This window comes from Clytia hemisphaerica, unplaced genomic scaffold, assembly GCF_902728285.1.
Source record: "Clytia hemisphaerica strain Z4C2 unplaced genomic scaffold, Clytia hemisphaerica genome assembly, whole genome shotgun sequence".
NCBI classification, from domain to species: Eukaryota; Metazoa; Cnidaria; class Hydrozoa; order Leptothecata; family Clytiidae; genus Clytia; species Clytia hemisphaerica.
Genome location: NW_027103728.1, coordinates 991,412 through 1,007,137, shown reverse-complemented (window position 1 = coordinate 1,007,137; position 15,726 = coordinate 991,412). Strand labels below are relative to the sequence as shown.

The 15,726-nt window shown below is 35.8% G+C and overlaps 2 protein-coding genes and 1 long non-coding RNA gene across 3 annotated transcripts; 2 read left to right on the top strand and 1 right to left on the bottom strand.

The window, feature by feature from the left end:
* Window positions 1–2,378: 2,378 nt before the first annotated feature.
* Window positions 2,379–4,583, top strand: LOC136804886 (glyoxalase domain-containing protein 4-like). Its single transcript, XM_067061396.1, has 4 exons — window positions 2,379–2,430; window positions 3,008–3,087; window positions 4,062–4,262; window positions 4,485–4,583. Exons 1-4 carry the CDS (start codon window positions 2,379–2,381, stop codon window positions 4,581–4,583), a joined length of 432 nt encoding a protein of 143 aa, XP_066917497.1.
* A 450-nt stretch (window positions 4,584–5,033) lies between these two features.
* Window positions 5,034–6,109, top strand: LOC136804942 (uncharacterized). The gene is made up of 2 exons (XR_010846316.1): window positions 5,034–5,121; window positions 6,008–6,109. It is a non-coding gene; the product is annotated as an uncharacterized lncRNA (long non-coding RNA).
* A 2,672-nt stretch (window positions 6,110–8,781) lies between these two features.
* Window positions 8,782–13,863, bottom strand: LOC136804990 (uncharacterized). Its single transcript, XM_067061525.1, has 4 exons — window positions 13,578–13,863; window positions 11,018–11,041; window positions 10,089–10,313; window positions 8,782–9,297 (listed from the first exon to the last, which is right to left on the bottom strand). Exons 1-4 carry the CDS (start codon window positions 13,752–13,754, stop codon window positions 8,824–8,826), a joined length of 900 nt encoding a protein of 299 aa, XP_066917626.1. The 5' UTR covers window positions 13,755–13,863; the 3' UTR covers window positions 8,782–8,823.
* Window positions 13,864–15,726: the final 1,863 nt, after the last annotated feature.

The window sequence follows — 15,726 nt, the reverse complement described above, 5'->3', positions numbered from 1 at the left end:
GTTATGGAAACATAATAACTTCTCTCATTTGACCAAATTCAATCCCACAATCTTTTTCGTCTTAATTCAAAAGTCATGAAAGTTATCACTTTTTCTTTGTAACTGAATGTAATTTTCGTGCAAGCGTAATAAACGTAAAGGGTGATGGGATTGAATTTCGGTCAAGTAGAAAATCAAAGTCTAATTTTAGATTCGCCACGGTATGCTATTGCATTGGTTTAGTGCCTAGGCTGCTGGCATCCACTAAACGGATTCGTGCTCCTTATAAAGGATGCTTAATAAGCGATATTTCCTTTGTTCAGAGATTTGCCGCCTTTAGCCGATATACGACTTAAAGACATTTTTAGCTGGCGAGTGTCTACAATTATAACATTACGTAATGTTTAAATTTTCTGTGAGGCACCAAATCATAGATTGGAAAATATATTGGATTTCGAAAAAAAAGTAGGCGGAAGGAAGCTTGCTTCTTTTTCTTCCTCCTTTCTTGTTTAATGTGGAGATTTTGTAAAGGACACTTGAAAGGCTTCGTTTATCAGAACAGGGTGGCCACACATGCTGGAGAAACTGAAAAAAATGACGTTTTTCAGAAAGTTAGCTGGAAAAATTTGAAATAAGTACATTTCCAGACAGGAAAGCTAGAAAAACTGGAAAAATCTTTTTGATCTTTTCATTTTAACTTCAGGAATTGTCATGAATTCGTTAAATTATTATGTGATTAACAACATATATAATTTTCATATAATGTTATCTAGTATGAGTTTAGGATTTTTATATTTTTTTCATATCTTATATGCATTGTGCTTGTTAGGATTTTCACGAGCTTAGATATTTTTGATCGATAGGAATGAAATGTCTTTTGAAAATCTAGAAGTAATAATCTTGCACTCGCCAACAGCTAAAAAAAGGTACAGATTTTTGGGTGAAAGCTTGAAAAAGATACGTTTTCCAGTTGAATTTTCTTCTAAAATAAGTGTTGCCACCCTCCAGAAAATCGTCAAGGTGGAACTTACCAAGAAACGAGATGAAAAATCCCGTGCTCGCTAGAGATATTTATGACTTGAAACTTTTGTTAAATTAAATGTTCTGGATAACTTACCTTAATAAATACCAAAATTCTGTCATTCCAATTTCTTCATAGTTTCGTTTTCAAGTTACAAACATACAACAAAACAGCTTTTTTTTCTCTCGATACTTTCAACTCACACGATCTCAACAAATACCAAATTATGACAAGGCTTTTTTTATCTTATTTCTGTGAATTGTGTCACAGACATACCTTACGAATCATCATATACCGTTAAACACAAATCAAATCTACACGTTTTTTTATAAGAACATCCAAAATTTTTGAAGCCTTCGGATGTTAACTTTTTGAGTTTCAAGCATAAAAATGTTCTTAAAATGTTCTTATTTTTGGCTTCTTTTTTTTTAGTATTTTTGTCCATTTTCTTAAGATGTGTTTGCAAAGCCTTAAAATATTCTTAACTTGTTCTTAATATTTTGGCTAGTGAAGCCTTATGTTCTTATATAGTTTGTTCTTATTAAGAAAAAACGTGTAGCCCATTTCTTTGGTAAAATTTCAGTCTCAACCGATACGCGTATTTCTATAGACTAATAAAGCTTAAATATTGAGACAATCTTATGAAACCGATAAGGTCTCTTTTTGATTCTTTTAAAAAGTTGGAGAGCATGCCAAAATGATACCGTTTAAATTTTTCCCTTACCTACGTAAATCGACTCTTTTAATTCTATCACGAAATCAACTTAGTTATGTGTTGCGGTTACTAAGATTATGAGGAATTGAAGCTAATTTTTTAAGAGCCATTTTTTGCAATCTGTTGTTGTCTTTTTGATAGAAAATGTTAAGGTTTTAATGCTCTTAATATGCTGTGAATGGATTTGAACACTGAAAAATACTCTTTCATTGATAAGAACAAAATATCTAAATCCACCAACCTGAAAAATTCCCTTCCTGGCAAGCCGTTTAAGAAATCAAGATTTTTAGTGATTCTGTTTGATTCTGTGTGATAGACTTGGATTGTAAAGTTTTGGCTGAAATTGAGTATCGTGTGCTCTTAACAAAGTGTTCTTTTAAATAACATAACTATTTAGAATAAGTCTGCAATGGAGGGTCCTTGTTAAACAATAATTATATCTCTGCACTTTCCCATATACATGTTTTTCTATAAGCATAAAATGATCCGAATACAGCCTTGGAGATGCTTCGGTCGAGAGTTTGACAAGGCCAAAAATTGCTTTTTAAAGTCACGGTATTTCTAAAAATAATTTTCTTGAAGGATGCTTACAAAGATAAGTGAATTAGGCTCAAAATACGCCTAAATTTACTTAGATTAGAATTCTTGGCTTAGCTTAACAAAATGGAGAAAGAGAGTGATTCTTACAAAAAAACTGTACCGAAAAAACTACAGAGTAACTTTATACTTTTTTAAGGCTCGAAGTAATGCCTAGCATATGCTTGTTTTGTTTCACATATATTCTTATTAAGTGCAACGTTTATAAAAAAAACATGTAGTTTGACAGGCTCATGATCCTGATGAGGGGTCCAAACAGATAGTATATGCAAAATAAAATGCTGTCTCCTGTCAAATCTACAAACGTTTTAGAAAGATATGTTACAATAAGAAGGGAGCGAATAATCTAAGAATCCCCTCTAACTTTTATCCTGGCTTGGCTTGGGATAGGCTGGCTGTCTTTGAAACGAGCCATATCTCAGGGATATAAAAGGGACAGAACATTCGAAAATAAAATAAACCGTATGCAATGTGATACAAAATCAGAATACAATACTGTAATGTCACATGTCAAATCAAAACAAAACATCAAAACATTCCGATTGTTTCTAATGTGTTGCCACTGTGTTTGTCTTACTTTTTACTACCGATATGATCCTAAAATGTTCTAAACTTGTTCTTGATATTTTGGTCTTATATAGATTGTTCTTATAACAACATGTATTTTTAAAAGCTTTTGTGGTTTTTATTCCCAGGTTATTGGAGCGGCTTGCTTGGGATGGAGGTGTATGAACGAAATGAGAAATCCGCCATCCTTGGGTTCTCCAAAAGTCAGGTAACATTTTTAGTAGACCATGCATGCCTTGCCTTGCCTTGCTTTGTCTCTGTGATAATACGTACCCTGAGTATCAGAGGTTGAGTTTTCAAAGAACATATCAACCTCTGACGACCAATAATAGAAATTTTATCGCGCATGTGTCAATCTAATCTATGTAGAATTAATCAAAAACAAAGAGCAAATCGAAACAATAGCCAGATCTCTATGTTATGATTCTCTATAACTGACTCTTTTTAAAAAGCACTGAGATGCCATTTTTTAGTTGTGTTTTCAACGACGCGAAAAAACTTAATCCAAGATCTTGGATTGGCGTGGTCATGGTTACTTTTCTCTGCGTTGATTGCGCGCTGAATAGAATCTCGATTGGTCGGCACAGGTCGGAATATGATTTCGGCATGTGCTTTTCACGGTAGATAATACGGTCATACAGTGGGGCACTCTAATACGTACACACAGTGTGTCCCAAAAAAGCGAACACATTTTTGTATAAGGTGAAATCCTCAAAATTCATGATCTAAACTGGGCTCAGTATAAAATGACCAATCAATAGATATTCAATAATTGAATTATTGAATTATTTCCAAAATTAATGGATAGGTTTTTGAGATTGAAATATCGATTATACAAGGCATAGACCTTTGCATAAACTGTGAGGATTTATTTAACTTTATAAAATAGATTTGTCAACTTTTTTTGGGACTTGTAGCATACCTCGAACGAGGGACGGTTTTTCGATACATAATAAATTACATTGCAAATTAAAAAATCCTTCAGTAGAAATTTTCTTTTCGAGTGACCCTCTACAAAATTCACACGACTTTGAGACCCCGTTTTTTACCCTGCTATCCCAGTTTTTAACCCTATTAAAAGCAAGATTGTGGAACTTTAACATCGTTCCGGGATTATAGAACTGCAATTCCATACAATTTATAACCGAACTGAATTAATCCAGTTTTTTTATTGTTTCTTAGTGTTCGCTTCGTCTGGTCCAATCTGACAAACCGATCGACCACGCTGAAGCTTTCGGCCGAATCGCGTTCGCTTGCCCCAGCAATGAATTGAAAGGAATCGAGGCTAAAATGAAAGAAGCTGGTACCACCATTTTGACTTCGTACATTAGTCTGGACACTCCTGGAAAAGCTACAGTCCAAGTTGTAATTCTGGCTGATTTGGTAAGCAAGAAAAAAAAAATATTGACAAAACAACTGTTATCGTCATACTTAAAAAGGAGCGGAAAAACTTTTGGTCAACAATTCAAGTTTACTGCTAAACTAAATGGCAAATTTTTAAAAGAGCAGGAAAATTTAAATACAATCAACTCTCAATAATCATCTGAACCCCTACTATTCAAATCTTTCTATGATTCGAACTGAAGTATTGGTCCCCTCTGCTAGGAATTGGTAGAAATTATCTTCTGTATTTCCGAGAAAATTCTTGGTCCCTTGAACATCGAATTAGAGAGAATGTTCTGTATTGATAAATTTCAATTTTAATGTCGACTTGAGAATAGGACGTTTTAAAATTTCTATGAAAACGTTCAGTTCTGATAAAATATGGGCTTAGCGCTTAAGGCCATGAAGACGCACCGGACTGTCCAATGGTTTTGGTCAATGTCGAAAAGTATCATTAAATTACGCCGGTCTGGTGTTGGTCCGGTCTTACATTGCACGAATTCGTGACATTGGACAAACACCATACTTTTTTCTTTAGCTTTTTAGCGCCCACGGGACTGATTGACGTCCTGTCCGGTGGTAAAAAGTTTTCTCATTGGACACCGGGTGGTGTTTCCGTACTCTCTGGTACCTAATAGACGGGGGGGCTTGGAATAAGTGGGAGGGGTGGAAAATTTTTCAAAAATTAATTAGCGCTTATTAGGTACCCGAGAGTAAGTCCGGTGCGTCGGAAAGGTCTTGCGTTTAGTAACTCTCCCATTGATTTTTTCAGGATGGACACGAAATTTGTTTTGTTGGTAATGAGGGGTTCCGCGAATTATCACAAGTCGATCCGGAAGCTGACAATCTTTTAAATAAGGTATCGTATTATTTAAAATTTAAAATTTAGGTCCTGCTCACTTATCTTTTGCTAGTAAAAGTATTAGTCTTAGTGAAAAATTGTGGAGAAAACATCCTCCACCTTGCCCGATGATGGAAGAAGAATCTCCCGAAACGTAGCTAAACGTAGATCCAAGTCACGATAAACTTCCAATAAGAAAAGGTCGATAAGGTCAAACTTATTTGGATGTAGTAGATATAGTAGTGATAGGAAAGTTTGTCCATTTGATATTGAAGACTGATAGAAAACAAATTATGTCTTGGGTGACGTCATTGGGGGTTGATGTAATTACTTCACACTCAATTTCTGAAGTTTTCCTGAGCTCAAACTTTGACAAATCCTCCATCCCATGTGAATAAATTCTTTCCGAAAGAGCCTATCCGTATATTACTTTTCAGTGAGCAATGGTTGAGTGGTCTAAGGCGTCAGCTGAAAAAAAAAACAGTGCTTCCCGTTTCGAACTTGAGTCTTCCCGCGTTGCACTCATTTCCGGCTAACCGTCGATCCTGAGAAAACAATCGAAAGTCTTAATATTAAATATAAAATATTTTGCGAATCAACCCGTAAAATTGAGAATTTTCACATGAAAAAAAAGCTTAGAGGGACAAAATACTTCTTGGATTGGTCTGAAACTTTTGTCCTTTGAATAATTAGTCTTTTAGCAGGCTAAAAAGTGCCATCATGGTTACATTTTATTCAAAGTTTGAAGTCTTACAGATTTTCTATTTTGTCAAGAATTTTTACGCGAATGGCCCTTCCTAGAATTTTTAAAGACATTTACTTTCGCGAAAAGGACCAAAATTCGCGAAAATCGCGAAAGTTTCAGCTCGCGAAAGTCTGTACGCCTAAATTATATATTTTGCAGGCGATGGCAGAAGACAAGAGCGACGAATGGTTTGCTAAAATGCAAGCAAGAAAACAACGGATGGAAGAAGCTCAGGCTGCCAAGAAAGATTGAAAACAACAAGTAATTTCATTTTGAATATTATTCAACGGTGAAACTATAAGGTGTACTGAGCTAAGTCAATGGGCTTTTCCAGAAAAATTTTGAATATGGGGGGGGGTGGAGGATATTACAATTTTCAGTGATTTACCTCCCGGACAAAGTGACTTTTGGCCCCCGGACAACGGGTTTTACCCCCCGGACACGACAGAGCAAATTTACCCCGCGGATAAGGTAGATTTCGATGATTTTTCGCCACCCCCTGGACACTAATCCTCCACCCCTCGTGTACGAACATTTTCTGGAAGAGCCCAATACATAAACGTGCATCATTTGTGTACTACTGATTTGAAAATATTGACATACATTTTGATGTTTCTGTATGGTCCGGCTTTGACAGTTAGTCTAGCGTTCAGTATTTTGAATTCATAATTGTTGCGGCAAAACATTAAAAAACGATCTTTGTTTTGGTTACGTAATCTAAAGTTATTAACATTTCCCAGTTGACAAAAAATGTGTTATAGGGATAATCAGATAGTTTGAGATATTCGGCATGTAAATTCCTTTGTAGTAGCACTTAACAAATCTTCCAAATCTTTTTGTCTAACGAGTTTCACCAAGAACAATCGAGTTTTAATGTAAGAACCATGAATAAGATATTTTTAGGGATTTCAAAATGTAATATCACAACTTTGGAAAAATGCTGGACAAAAGTATTTGAAACTTATTCAGCCTTTTTATCCCTTTAATACTTTGTGCTCATCGTGACGTTCGAATTGAGATTCTTTTTTTCTAACCTATCTGAAAAGCAACTCATCACACTTGTGGATAATTACTCTTAGGTGCCAAATAAACCCCCCTCGCTTGTTAATTTTTCGAAAATTTTCCAACCCCTCCTGGACCTTATTAGGACCCCCCCCCAGCGGCACCCCTAATCACGCCATCACGCAAAAAAATTTTCTCCATCACGCAACACGAAAATCGCTAAAATTTGTCATTACGCAAAAAATAGCGAAAAAATAGCCCAAATCACGCATCACGCCTCAAATTTTTGCCCTTTCACAATATTTTCAATTGGCAAAATGAAGGCCCATTATTTTGCTCTAAATAGCCTGATTTTAGCCTATATTTATCTTATTTTTGGGTTTTCATAAGTAAATTTCCAACCCTCAGCAATTAGGTCCCCCCCGTTTATTAGAATTTAGAAAATTTTCCGACCCTCACGTTTATTCGAACCCCTCCCCCCCCCGTTTATTTGGCACCTAAGGTACTGATTGATATTTGATTATACATCCATCATATACAAGATAAGCCAAAATTCTTATAATATAGATATAATACCAGCCATATTATACCAAGTAGATATATAATATACCATACTTGCTAACTACATTCTTATTCTAAAAATCACTAAACAATCATAGACGTACAGTATTATATTTTTCGATTTGATAATTTTTTTTATAATTTAAGGGAATTATAGATATAATTTAATGGTAAATAGATAACAAAAGATAATTATGAAATGTCCAGTTAAACATCACTCCAATTGTGTCTTCTCTGTCCTTTCCGTGCTTTGAAAATATAAATCCATATACGATCAAGGTCATAATATTTGAGAAAAAAGGGAAATTCACCGGGAGCGGGAAGCTTTGAAACCACAATCGATTTGTAAGTGCTCTAAAGTAGGTTGGAAGGGTAGAGTTTTGACTCTGAGTTTTAACGACTTCTGGGGATCCAAAAGTTCAAAAATAGTCCAATAAGGCTCAGAATATAGCCTGGAAGTCTGCCAACCCCTCCCAAATTGAGATATTTGATTAAGTTAAAGAGATAGTCCAAAGCCGGAACTTTAAATCTTGAGAAACGTTAAAATAACCGGAATTCTCAATATATTTCAACCATGATTGTAGTAGTTATCGTTTCAATAGGTTCTTCCAGAAAAAAACTGTTTACCCTCTATTGAGAAGGGCCAGCTTTATATTCGTGATATTCATGACGTAATGTTTTCTACGGAAATACCCCGGCTTTAGCCAGTAATGGCAAATTTAAACTAGACAAAAGTTGCCATTACTGGCCAAAACCGGGGTCTTTCCATAGAAAACATTAAGTTATGAATATCATGAATAGCTGAAAATGCTTTGACTATTTAGGGATCCTAGGCACTTTAAGTCATTCCATTTTGTATCCATACTCTTAACTTAGGTTCCAAATAAACGGCCCCCCCCCCCGCTTGTTAATTTTTCGAAAATTTTCCCAACCCCCCCCCGGGACCTTATTAGGACCCCCCCCCCCGTTTATTAATCTCTAAGAATATTTTCAGCTGTCAAAGAGAAGGCCCCTTTATTTTGCTCTAGATAGCGTGATTTTAGCCTATTTTTACCTTATTTTTGGGTTTCAGAAGTACAATTTCCAACCCCCCCGGCAATTAGGTCCTCCCCGTTTATTAAAATCTAGAAAATTTTCCAACCCCCCCCGTTTATTCGAACCCCCCCGTTTATTTGGAACCTAAGAGTACAGGGGTGGACGAACAGTTCCGGTGGGCAATTTGAACAGGGGTCTAAAATATTGTTTTTTTCCAGAGGGGGAAATTTATTTTGAAATTTCTTGGGATAAAAAGACTGATTTTAGTTCATCCACCAAAAAGCCCAAAAATGATTTATATCTCACCATTCCAAATTTTCCTCGTTTTTTTTTTTTTTTGCTTTCTCAGAATTCGTCATTTTGTCAACGAAAACAATTCAGTAAAAACTTGAAAGAGGGCGTTCCCTTTTTATTGCAAACATAACTCCGCCCTCTGGTCGCCTCCGTTTAACTACGTGTGCGCCTTGCTCTTGATTTTTATTTGTCGACATTGGATTTTCATCCTTATCAATCGATAAGCTACCATCTTTAACATTTTGAATCGGCTTCGAATCGTTTTTCATTGATAAACCGTTATATGAATCTTGAACATTGTCACAATTGTTATTCATTGAATCGATATCCTCTTCCAAACCGTCTTTAATCGATAATCCATCAATCGAATCGATATCTTTACTATCATTTATCGAATTATTAGAGGATACTTTGACTCTTTGCATTAATTCTTTAGCTTTTTCAAAATCCATGTCGAGAGATTTTAAACTTTCTCGGCGCCGGTCCATTCGCTCATTACTGGCCATTTTTCGAAGTGCAACCGTCTTTGGCGCTTCCAAGTGTACGTCAGCCGAAAGCTATACAAAAATAAAGAAGGTGTGAGTGTTTTTCTTCTAAGTGCTTTAGGATGTAAAAGTTCTAAAAGGGTCCAATAAGGTTAGAATATAGCCCAGACTTAAAAAAATTTAAAATCGACGAAATACGTATAAGCATTGCGCGTATAAGTAGGTATATCTAGGCTCATATATGGCTAAACATTTCTTTGAGCCTTCATTTTCAGAATTTGTTTGTTTTTGACTGGAATTTTACGGATTTTCGAAATTTCTCTAAAATTTTGCTTAGGATATAAGCACCCCTGAAAATATTTTTCAGCTTTGTAAATCTCTTGATCTAAGCATTTCCGAGCCAGCTTTTGGATTTTTGTATGCTTATAAAAAAACATGTACACCGAAACCTCAATTTATCATTCTAGCCAGTATTGCAGATAAGCTAACTTCTCACAGACTTTTAGTCCAATTTTGAGCTCGACTACCATGTTGTTTTCTATATTTTACTTTGAATTTCGGAACGTTCGTATTCTAAACATCCCGCTGTTGATAATCAGAAAAGAATAGAAGATGAAGGTAAGCTTGACACACCCAGCTGGGACACACCCAAACACCTGGTTCAGTAATATCGAGTTTATGTATGTGTGTTTTTCTGCGACGGAGACGGTAAAGTTCTAATTTGTCTACATCCTGACTGACTGAGGACAACGGTAAATCAGTACTTTTACTGTCCTGGATTTTTCAGGTCAAAACTGTTATTCTGAATCGCTACAGTAACTTTACCGTCCTCAAAAGTGCAAATATATAATCTTTTTACTTACCGGTCTTGCGCGGTGTCCTCGAGCAAATTTGTCGCTATAACTCCTGCATCTTAATTGATGACCAATGGGCGGCGTTAGATATCCACCATTATACCCGCCATTGTTTCGTCGGCTGTTGATTGGTTGATGTGTGGGTGAATGTGATGTAATCATTCGACCGCAATCACAAAAGAGAGTGACGTCATCGCCAGCATGTTTGCACGAGTTGTTACCATATTCTTGAAGCTGAAGAAAACATAGTCAAGCTGGCACATGTTGTTTCAACGTTCATCTAACGTTATATGGACGTTATGAACTTGATAAAAACGTTGAAACAACGTTAAGTACCGGTGTCAGCTTGGTTAGAACTAATGATTTTAAATGCGTTTCTTTAGGAAGCGAACTTATCTTTGCACTCGAAAAGCAGACAATGCCAAGAGTATTTCTAGCGCCATCAGTCAGCATATAGCAGAGTGTGTGGAGGCTTGATCAAGGGTAGACAATAAGTAAATACTGGTTGTTTTTCCGAAATTGATGATACGACTTTATTGCTTGTGTTCTCTATAATTTGCTTTTCCAGAAAAAAAACTATATACCCCCTGTTGAGGAGGTCCATTTCCGTTGCAAAGGGGTAAGGTTTGATATGTTTGATATAAATTCCATAGGGAGATACAACAATCTGCCAAAAATAACTGGAATCCCATGGGGGTAGCTTTTTGAATCTTACTAAAATTTAGAATTCCAGAGGCGTTTAAACCTGAAATTGCCTGGAATTCCAGGGGGTATACGGCTTTTTTTCTGGAAAAGCCCAATTCAATATCTAACATTCGTATTAGGGCTGAAAAGCAATTCTCTGGAATTATTGCATCTAGGCGTTCACAACTCAGTAAACCTCGTCCCCAGTGTATCCCCAGGTTATTTCATACATCTGTATTAAATTTAATACTTACGAGTTGTGTCCGAAGCTTGTACTCCTAAAAAGACAAATGTGAAAAATTAATATTTGAAGTTGAAGACCTTTATGGTAGGCAGACTTTCCCAGGTAGACGCCCCTGTCTCTAAGTCCACGCTTTTTTAATAAGAATAATGCTAAGAATATCACCATCATGGAATTTGGCTACTCATGCTAAGAATGCCGTTTTATGCTTGAGACATAAGTACTAAATGTTAAAGTTGTCTCAATTAGGATCCTAAACTAAGAATGCTGTAAGAATAATTTAGGATGATTTTCCCAAAAAAGTTAAGAATATCCATGATGAAACGGATTTACACCATTCTTATAAAAAAAAGCATGTACCAGTGGAACTAATTTCCTACAGTGTTGATAGAGATTTCTATTGAAATCCTTATAAAGGCCAGTAGGGATGATTTAGAGTAAAACATTTTTACGTTCGATTTCCAATGGGATAATATCATTGTAGAATTTCCCAGTGGGGCTGAAATTTCAGGTTCTTTTTAACCATAGACAATTTTTTGGTCAATTTTTCCAGTGGCGTGGATCTCCGCTTGGTTTTACATGTGGTTGTAGTTAGCCGAACCTATGATATCTTGTTCGGATTTTTGAAATCCAACTTCCTTTCCAGTATACCACGTTTTGTATTTATGATGAAATTAGGCAAAAAAAACACCTAAGTAGCCAATTTTAGGGCAAAAAACACACTAGGTAGGGTTTATTCAGCCAGTTGGGGTAAAACGGACTGAAACTCGATTGGTACTATCGATATTCCCGTGTTTTTTATGACTGGGGAATTAAATTCCATTGTTTTCAGTGGAGATGGAAATAATAGCGCTGGCAGTGCCAGTGGTGATTTGTTTATTTAATTATTTTCAGCGGGAACAAAAATTAGAGTATAACTGTCCACTTGGGACAATTTCTTAGCCAATTTTTGCAGTAGGAGGGGGTCCTGTAACCGGGTCTGTAAGAAGGGGGTATTATCTTTTTCACCGTAAAAAGAATGAACATACAGTGGAACCTCTAATTAGCGGACACCATCGGGGAAAGGGGTTAGTGTCCGCTAATTAGAAGTGTCCGCCTTTTAGAAACTTTTGATCTCGGAGCTCCAATTTTGAAATTAGGCCATGCCAGGGTGTCGAAAATACAAAATTGGGGGCCTAAAGTACTGATCTGCAGACACTAGAAGAACAAGAGAAAGGTTATTAAAACGCAACAATTTAGTTTTTAACAAATAAAAGAAAATCAGTGATTTATGATTTCTTTGGCCCACCTAAATTCGTTGAATGGGTCAAGGGAAAACTGGAAATTTGTAGAAATAATTTGAATAATAAGACTGATAAGTGCTCGAAATAAAGATATCTAAAATTTTTTTTTCTCGAGTTTGGACGTCTGTGACCCGTTTGATATTCAATGTCCGCTAAATGGAGAGCTAAAAATAGGGGTTTTGGCCATTTCGTGCGAAAAAGATTTGTCCGCTAATTAGAGGGTCCGCTAATTGAGTGTCCGCCTTTTAGAAACTTTTTTATGAGGATTTGACTAGGAAACGGCCGGGGAAAATGAAATTGTCCGCTAATCAGAGGTGTCCGCCTTTTAGAGTGTCCGTTAATTAGAGGTTTTACTGTACCTTATCGGGGAAAACTTCGCCGGGGGGAAAGTGACGAAATTTTGGCCAAGTGACGAATATTTTTCCCCGACAAAAATTTTCCCCGGCGTAGAGACGTAGAAAGACAAATTGTAGAATGATTCATATTTTTGACAGAATCGCAAATTCACAAATTCAAATAAACAAAATACCGTTATCTATCGTTATTAAAAACTCTGAAGGTTTTATAATGCCTTTCATAAATGAAACGTGAAACGTTTTATCAGACGCCTACATGTTTGACAGATTTTAATATACATTTGAATTAGGTGTGTGGGTTCTTAAAAACAAGTGAAGATCTACGTGACACTTGAAAAGTATTTTTCCGACATTTTTACAAGGATGACCGTGGACCCCGTTAAAACTGGGTGGAACACTCAAGGTAAACGACCAACCATACGTGCGGCCCTTGATCATCCCTTTTTCTAAGTTTCCCTAAGTAAATTGTATAAGGGTCGAAATTAGCAGAGATGAGAAAAAGTATTTGTTGTAAGAATGCCTTCTGGTCGTTTGAGTAAATTGTTAATGTTTAATGATGATAAAAATTCCAAACGTGGTAGAATTGCTTTGACTTTACTCGATCATGTTATTAAAAATGAGAACTGTTCGATGGAAAAGTTTTGTGGATTGGCGATTTCTAAGAAAAATGCAAGATAGACAGAGAGTCTTCTTAAATGGCTCTCTGTCCTTGTTTTCTAGGAATAGGAAGTAGTAGAATTTTATATATATATAAACAAAAAAGGATGATAAAAAAAGGATTATAAAGGATGTAAAATTTGTAAAATCTGATAATTTTTTGCCTCTAGATGGTCAAAGATTTTCAAAAAAACGCGTCAATTTTGAGTCCCCTTCCCCCTGGGCGTTAAGACAATATCAACTCTGACTAACTATCTTGAAAAACAACTTTCCTCACCTTTTCCTGTAGAAATCGATAACGTACCACTTTCTCTTCGAAATTCATTTTACATAAAAGGTTACTTGTTGAACGTGATTTCCCTTCACTTCGTTTGAGATCATGGCCTAACTCGCGTTGTTGTATGACCATTTGACTTGTTGGTTCTATTGCTGAGATAGTGCGACCACGTATCATCTTGATCTTTGTCTGTTTGTTTGTTTGATGTTGAGTCTTTTTTATAACTTGATGACTTTTGATACTAGTTGCTGATCCCTGTTTATACACAGTAACGAGTTACTTTATTTCATCTCTTTTTTTAAGAATAAATAAATACACTTTTTTTATAAGAACAAAGTACATTTATAAGAACACGAGGCTTCGATGACAAAAATATAATGAACAAGTTAAGAACATTACAAGGCCATTTTCTCAGGATATTTCGCAAAAAAATGCTCACAAAATGGTGAAATTCAAAAAGTTAAGAACATTCGGCTTCCAAAAATTTCAATATTCTTATAAAAAACGTATAGTACTTAAAGATGTCAACAGATAGTAAGTATACTGCACGTCGATTCTTTGATAGCTACGGCCGTGACTAAAATCTCCGAGCAGATTCTGATACTCCACGCATGGCACGTATTCACTCTAAAGGCCGTAGTTCCATAAAGGAATCTACCCAGGTTGGGCGTCCGCTTAGATCTTTTTCGTCCAAATTTCGGACGAATTTTGAATGAGTTTTTGAGCGTGGTGATTGACTAGAGCAAAATTATCTCACTAAACGTCAATCACATACATAAAGATTAGAGCCCAGTCCGCCATTTTCCTTCTATTTTAAAGCAGAAAGCAACGTGCTTTTGATTGTACATGCTGAACAACCAGGTCAGATCGTCACGTTCGACATGTCCCTTTGGGGTAGACTATTAATAAGTCACCTATGACGCTGCAGCTAATGCTCGATTTACGCTTACTAAGTTCATAGTTGACTATAGTTTGATGGCATAAATTTTTGCGTGGATTAAATTTCACGGTTTTCGTGGATGAGTCACCTGGAGGGCAATTTAAAATATTCAAAAATCCATACTTATTCCTTTTAAACTCATTCTTAAAAATTATCACCAACAAAAAGATTGTTCTTTTACTCATCCGTGAAAATATATCCCCGGCGAAATATTTGAAGATGGTTCAACCGCGAAAATAAGTCCCCGCAAAATCTTAAAATTTCGCGGGTATATAATCATCAGCGAAATTTAATCCCCACGAAAATTTATCGCCACTCCTACAAAGGAAATCAGGTTTTCTTCATTCCACTTCGATATTTTGTCTCTCTGCAAAGAAAATTTTGAAAATAGTAAAAATTGGGTATAACTCATGGGCGTAGTGAGATACCCTGCAAAATGAGGATGAGAGCGGTTTTTACGGCACTGTAATTATTGTCTTTGTTTTATCAAAAGATAATGAATATGTCATAAACGTCTGCACTCCCTCATAAATTTCACGCTACGCCTATAACGCCAAAAATACCTCAATTACACGCTATAAATAAGAGCAGGATAAAAACAATTTGAGGCTCAAAGTTTCTAATCCACATAGTTCTCATACCTCACAACACCACAAAAAATGATATATCAAAAGCCATCAAATCGTTTCGCTGTAGTTATGATTAAGTGTTCCTTGTATTTAGATTTCGTACAAGTTTTTTTATTAGAACAAACTATATAAGAACATAAGGCTTCGATGGCAAAAAATGCTAAGAACAATTTAAGAATATTTTAAGGCACCCGTTTTCTTAGGAAAATGAGTAAAATTGGTCACAAAATGGTGAAAATAAGAACATTAAAGGCTTAAAAACCCAAAAAGTTAAGAACATCCGAAGGCTTCAAAAATTTTGGATGCTCTTATAAAAAAAACGTGTATTAGTTTAAAAATAGCGCAAATTTGATAAGAACCCAGAGGCGTTGAGTCATTTATCACTTGTCCGTGACATTTCATTTGTAAACAAAATATTTGTCACGATGAAAATTTTATTTCGCTGTATTTACTATACTTTACACGCAGTAGTTTTAGATTCCTAAGCACCCCACGTTTTTTTAAGAATTGAAAGGCAAAAATGACGTTTTTGTCACATTTATGAAGATTCGTTAGAGTTCTCTAGTTTTACATGACATAT

Coding starts and splice junctions, on each gene's coding strand:
- LOC136804886 (XM_067061396.1), top strand. CDS start 2,379: ATGGAGAAAGAGAGTGATTCTTACAAAAAAACTGTACCGAAAAAACTA. Junction 2,431..3,007: donor TGTACCGAAAAAACTACAGA/GTAACTTTATAC, acceptor TTTTATTCCCAG/GTTATTGGAGCGGCTTGCTT. Junction 4,263..4,484: donor TTGTAATTCTGGCTGATTTG/GTAAGCAAGAAA, acceptor CCCCTCTGCTAG/GAATTGGTAGAAATTATCTT.
- LOC136804990 (XM_067061525.1), bottom strand. CDS start 13,754: ATGATACGTGGTCGCACTATCTCAGCAATAGAACCAACAAGTCAAATG. Junction 10,314..11,017: donor ACAAGCTTCGGACACAACTC/GTAAGTATTAAA, acceptor TGTTTTCTTCAG/CTTCAAGAATATGGTAACAA. Junction 9,298..10,088: donor GAGGACACCGCGCAAGACCG/GTAAGTAAAAAG, acceptor ATTTTTGTATAG/CTTTCGGCTGACGTACACTT.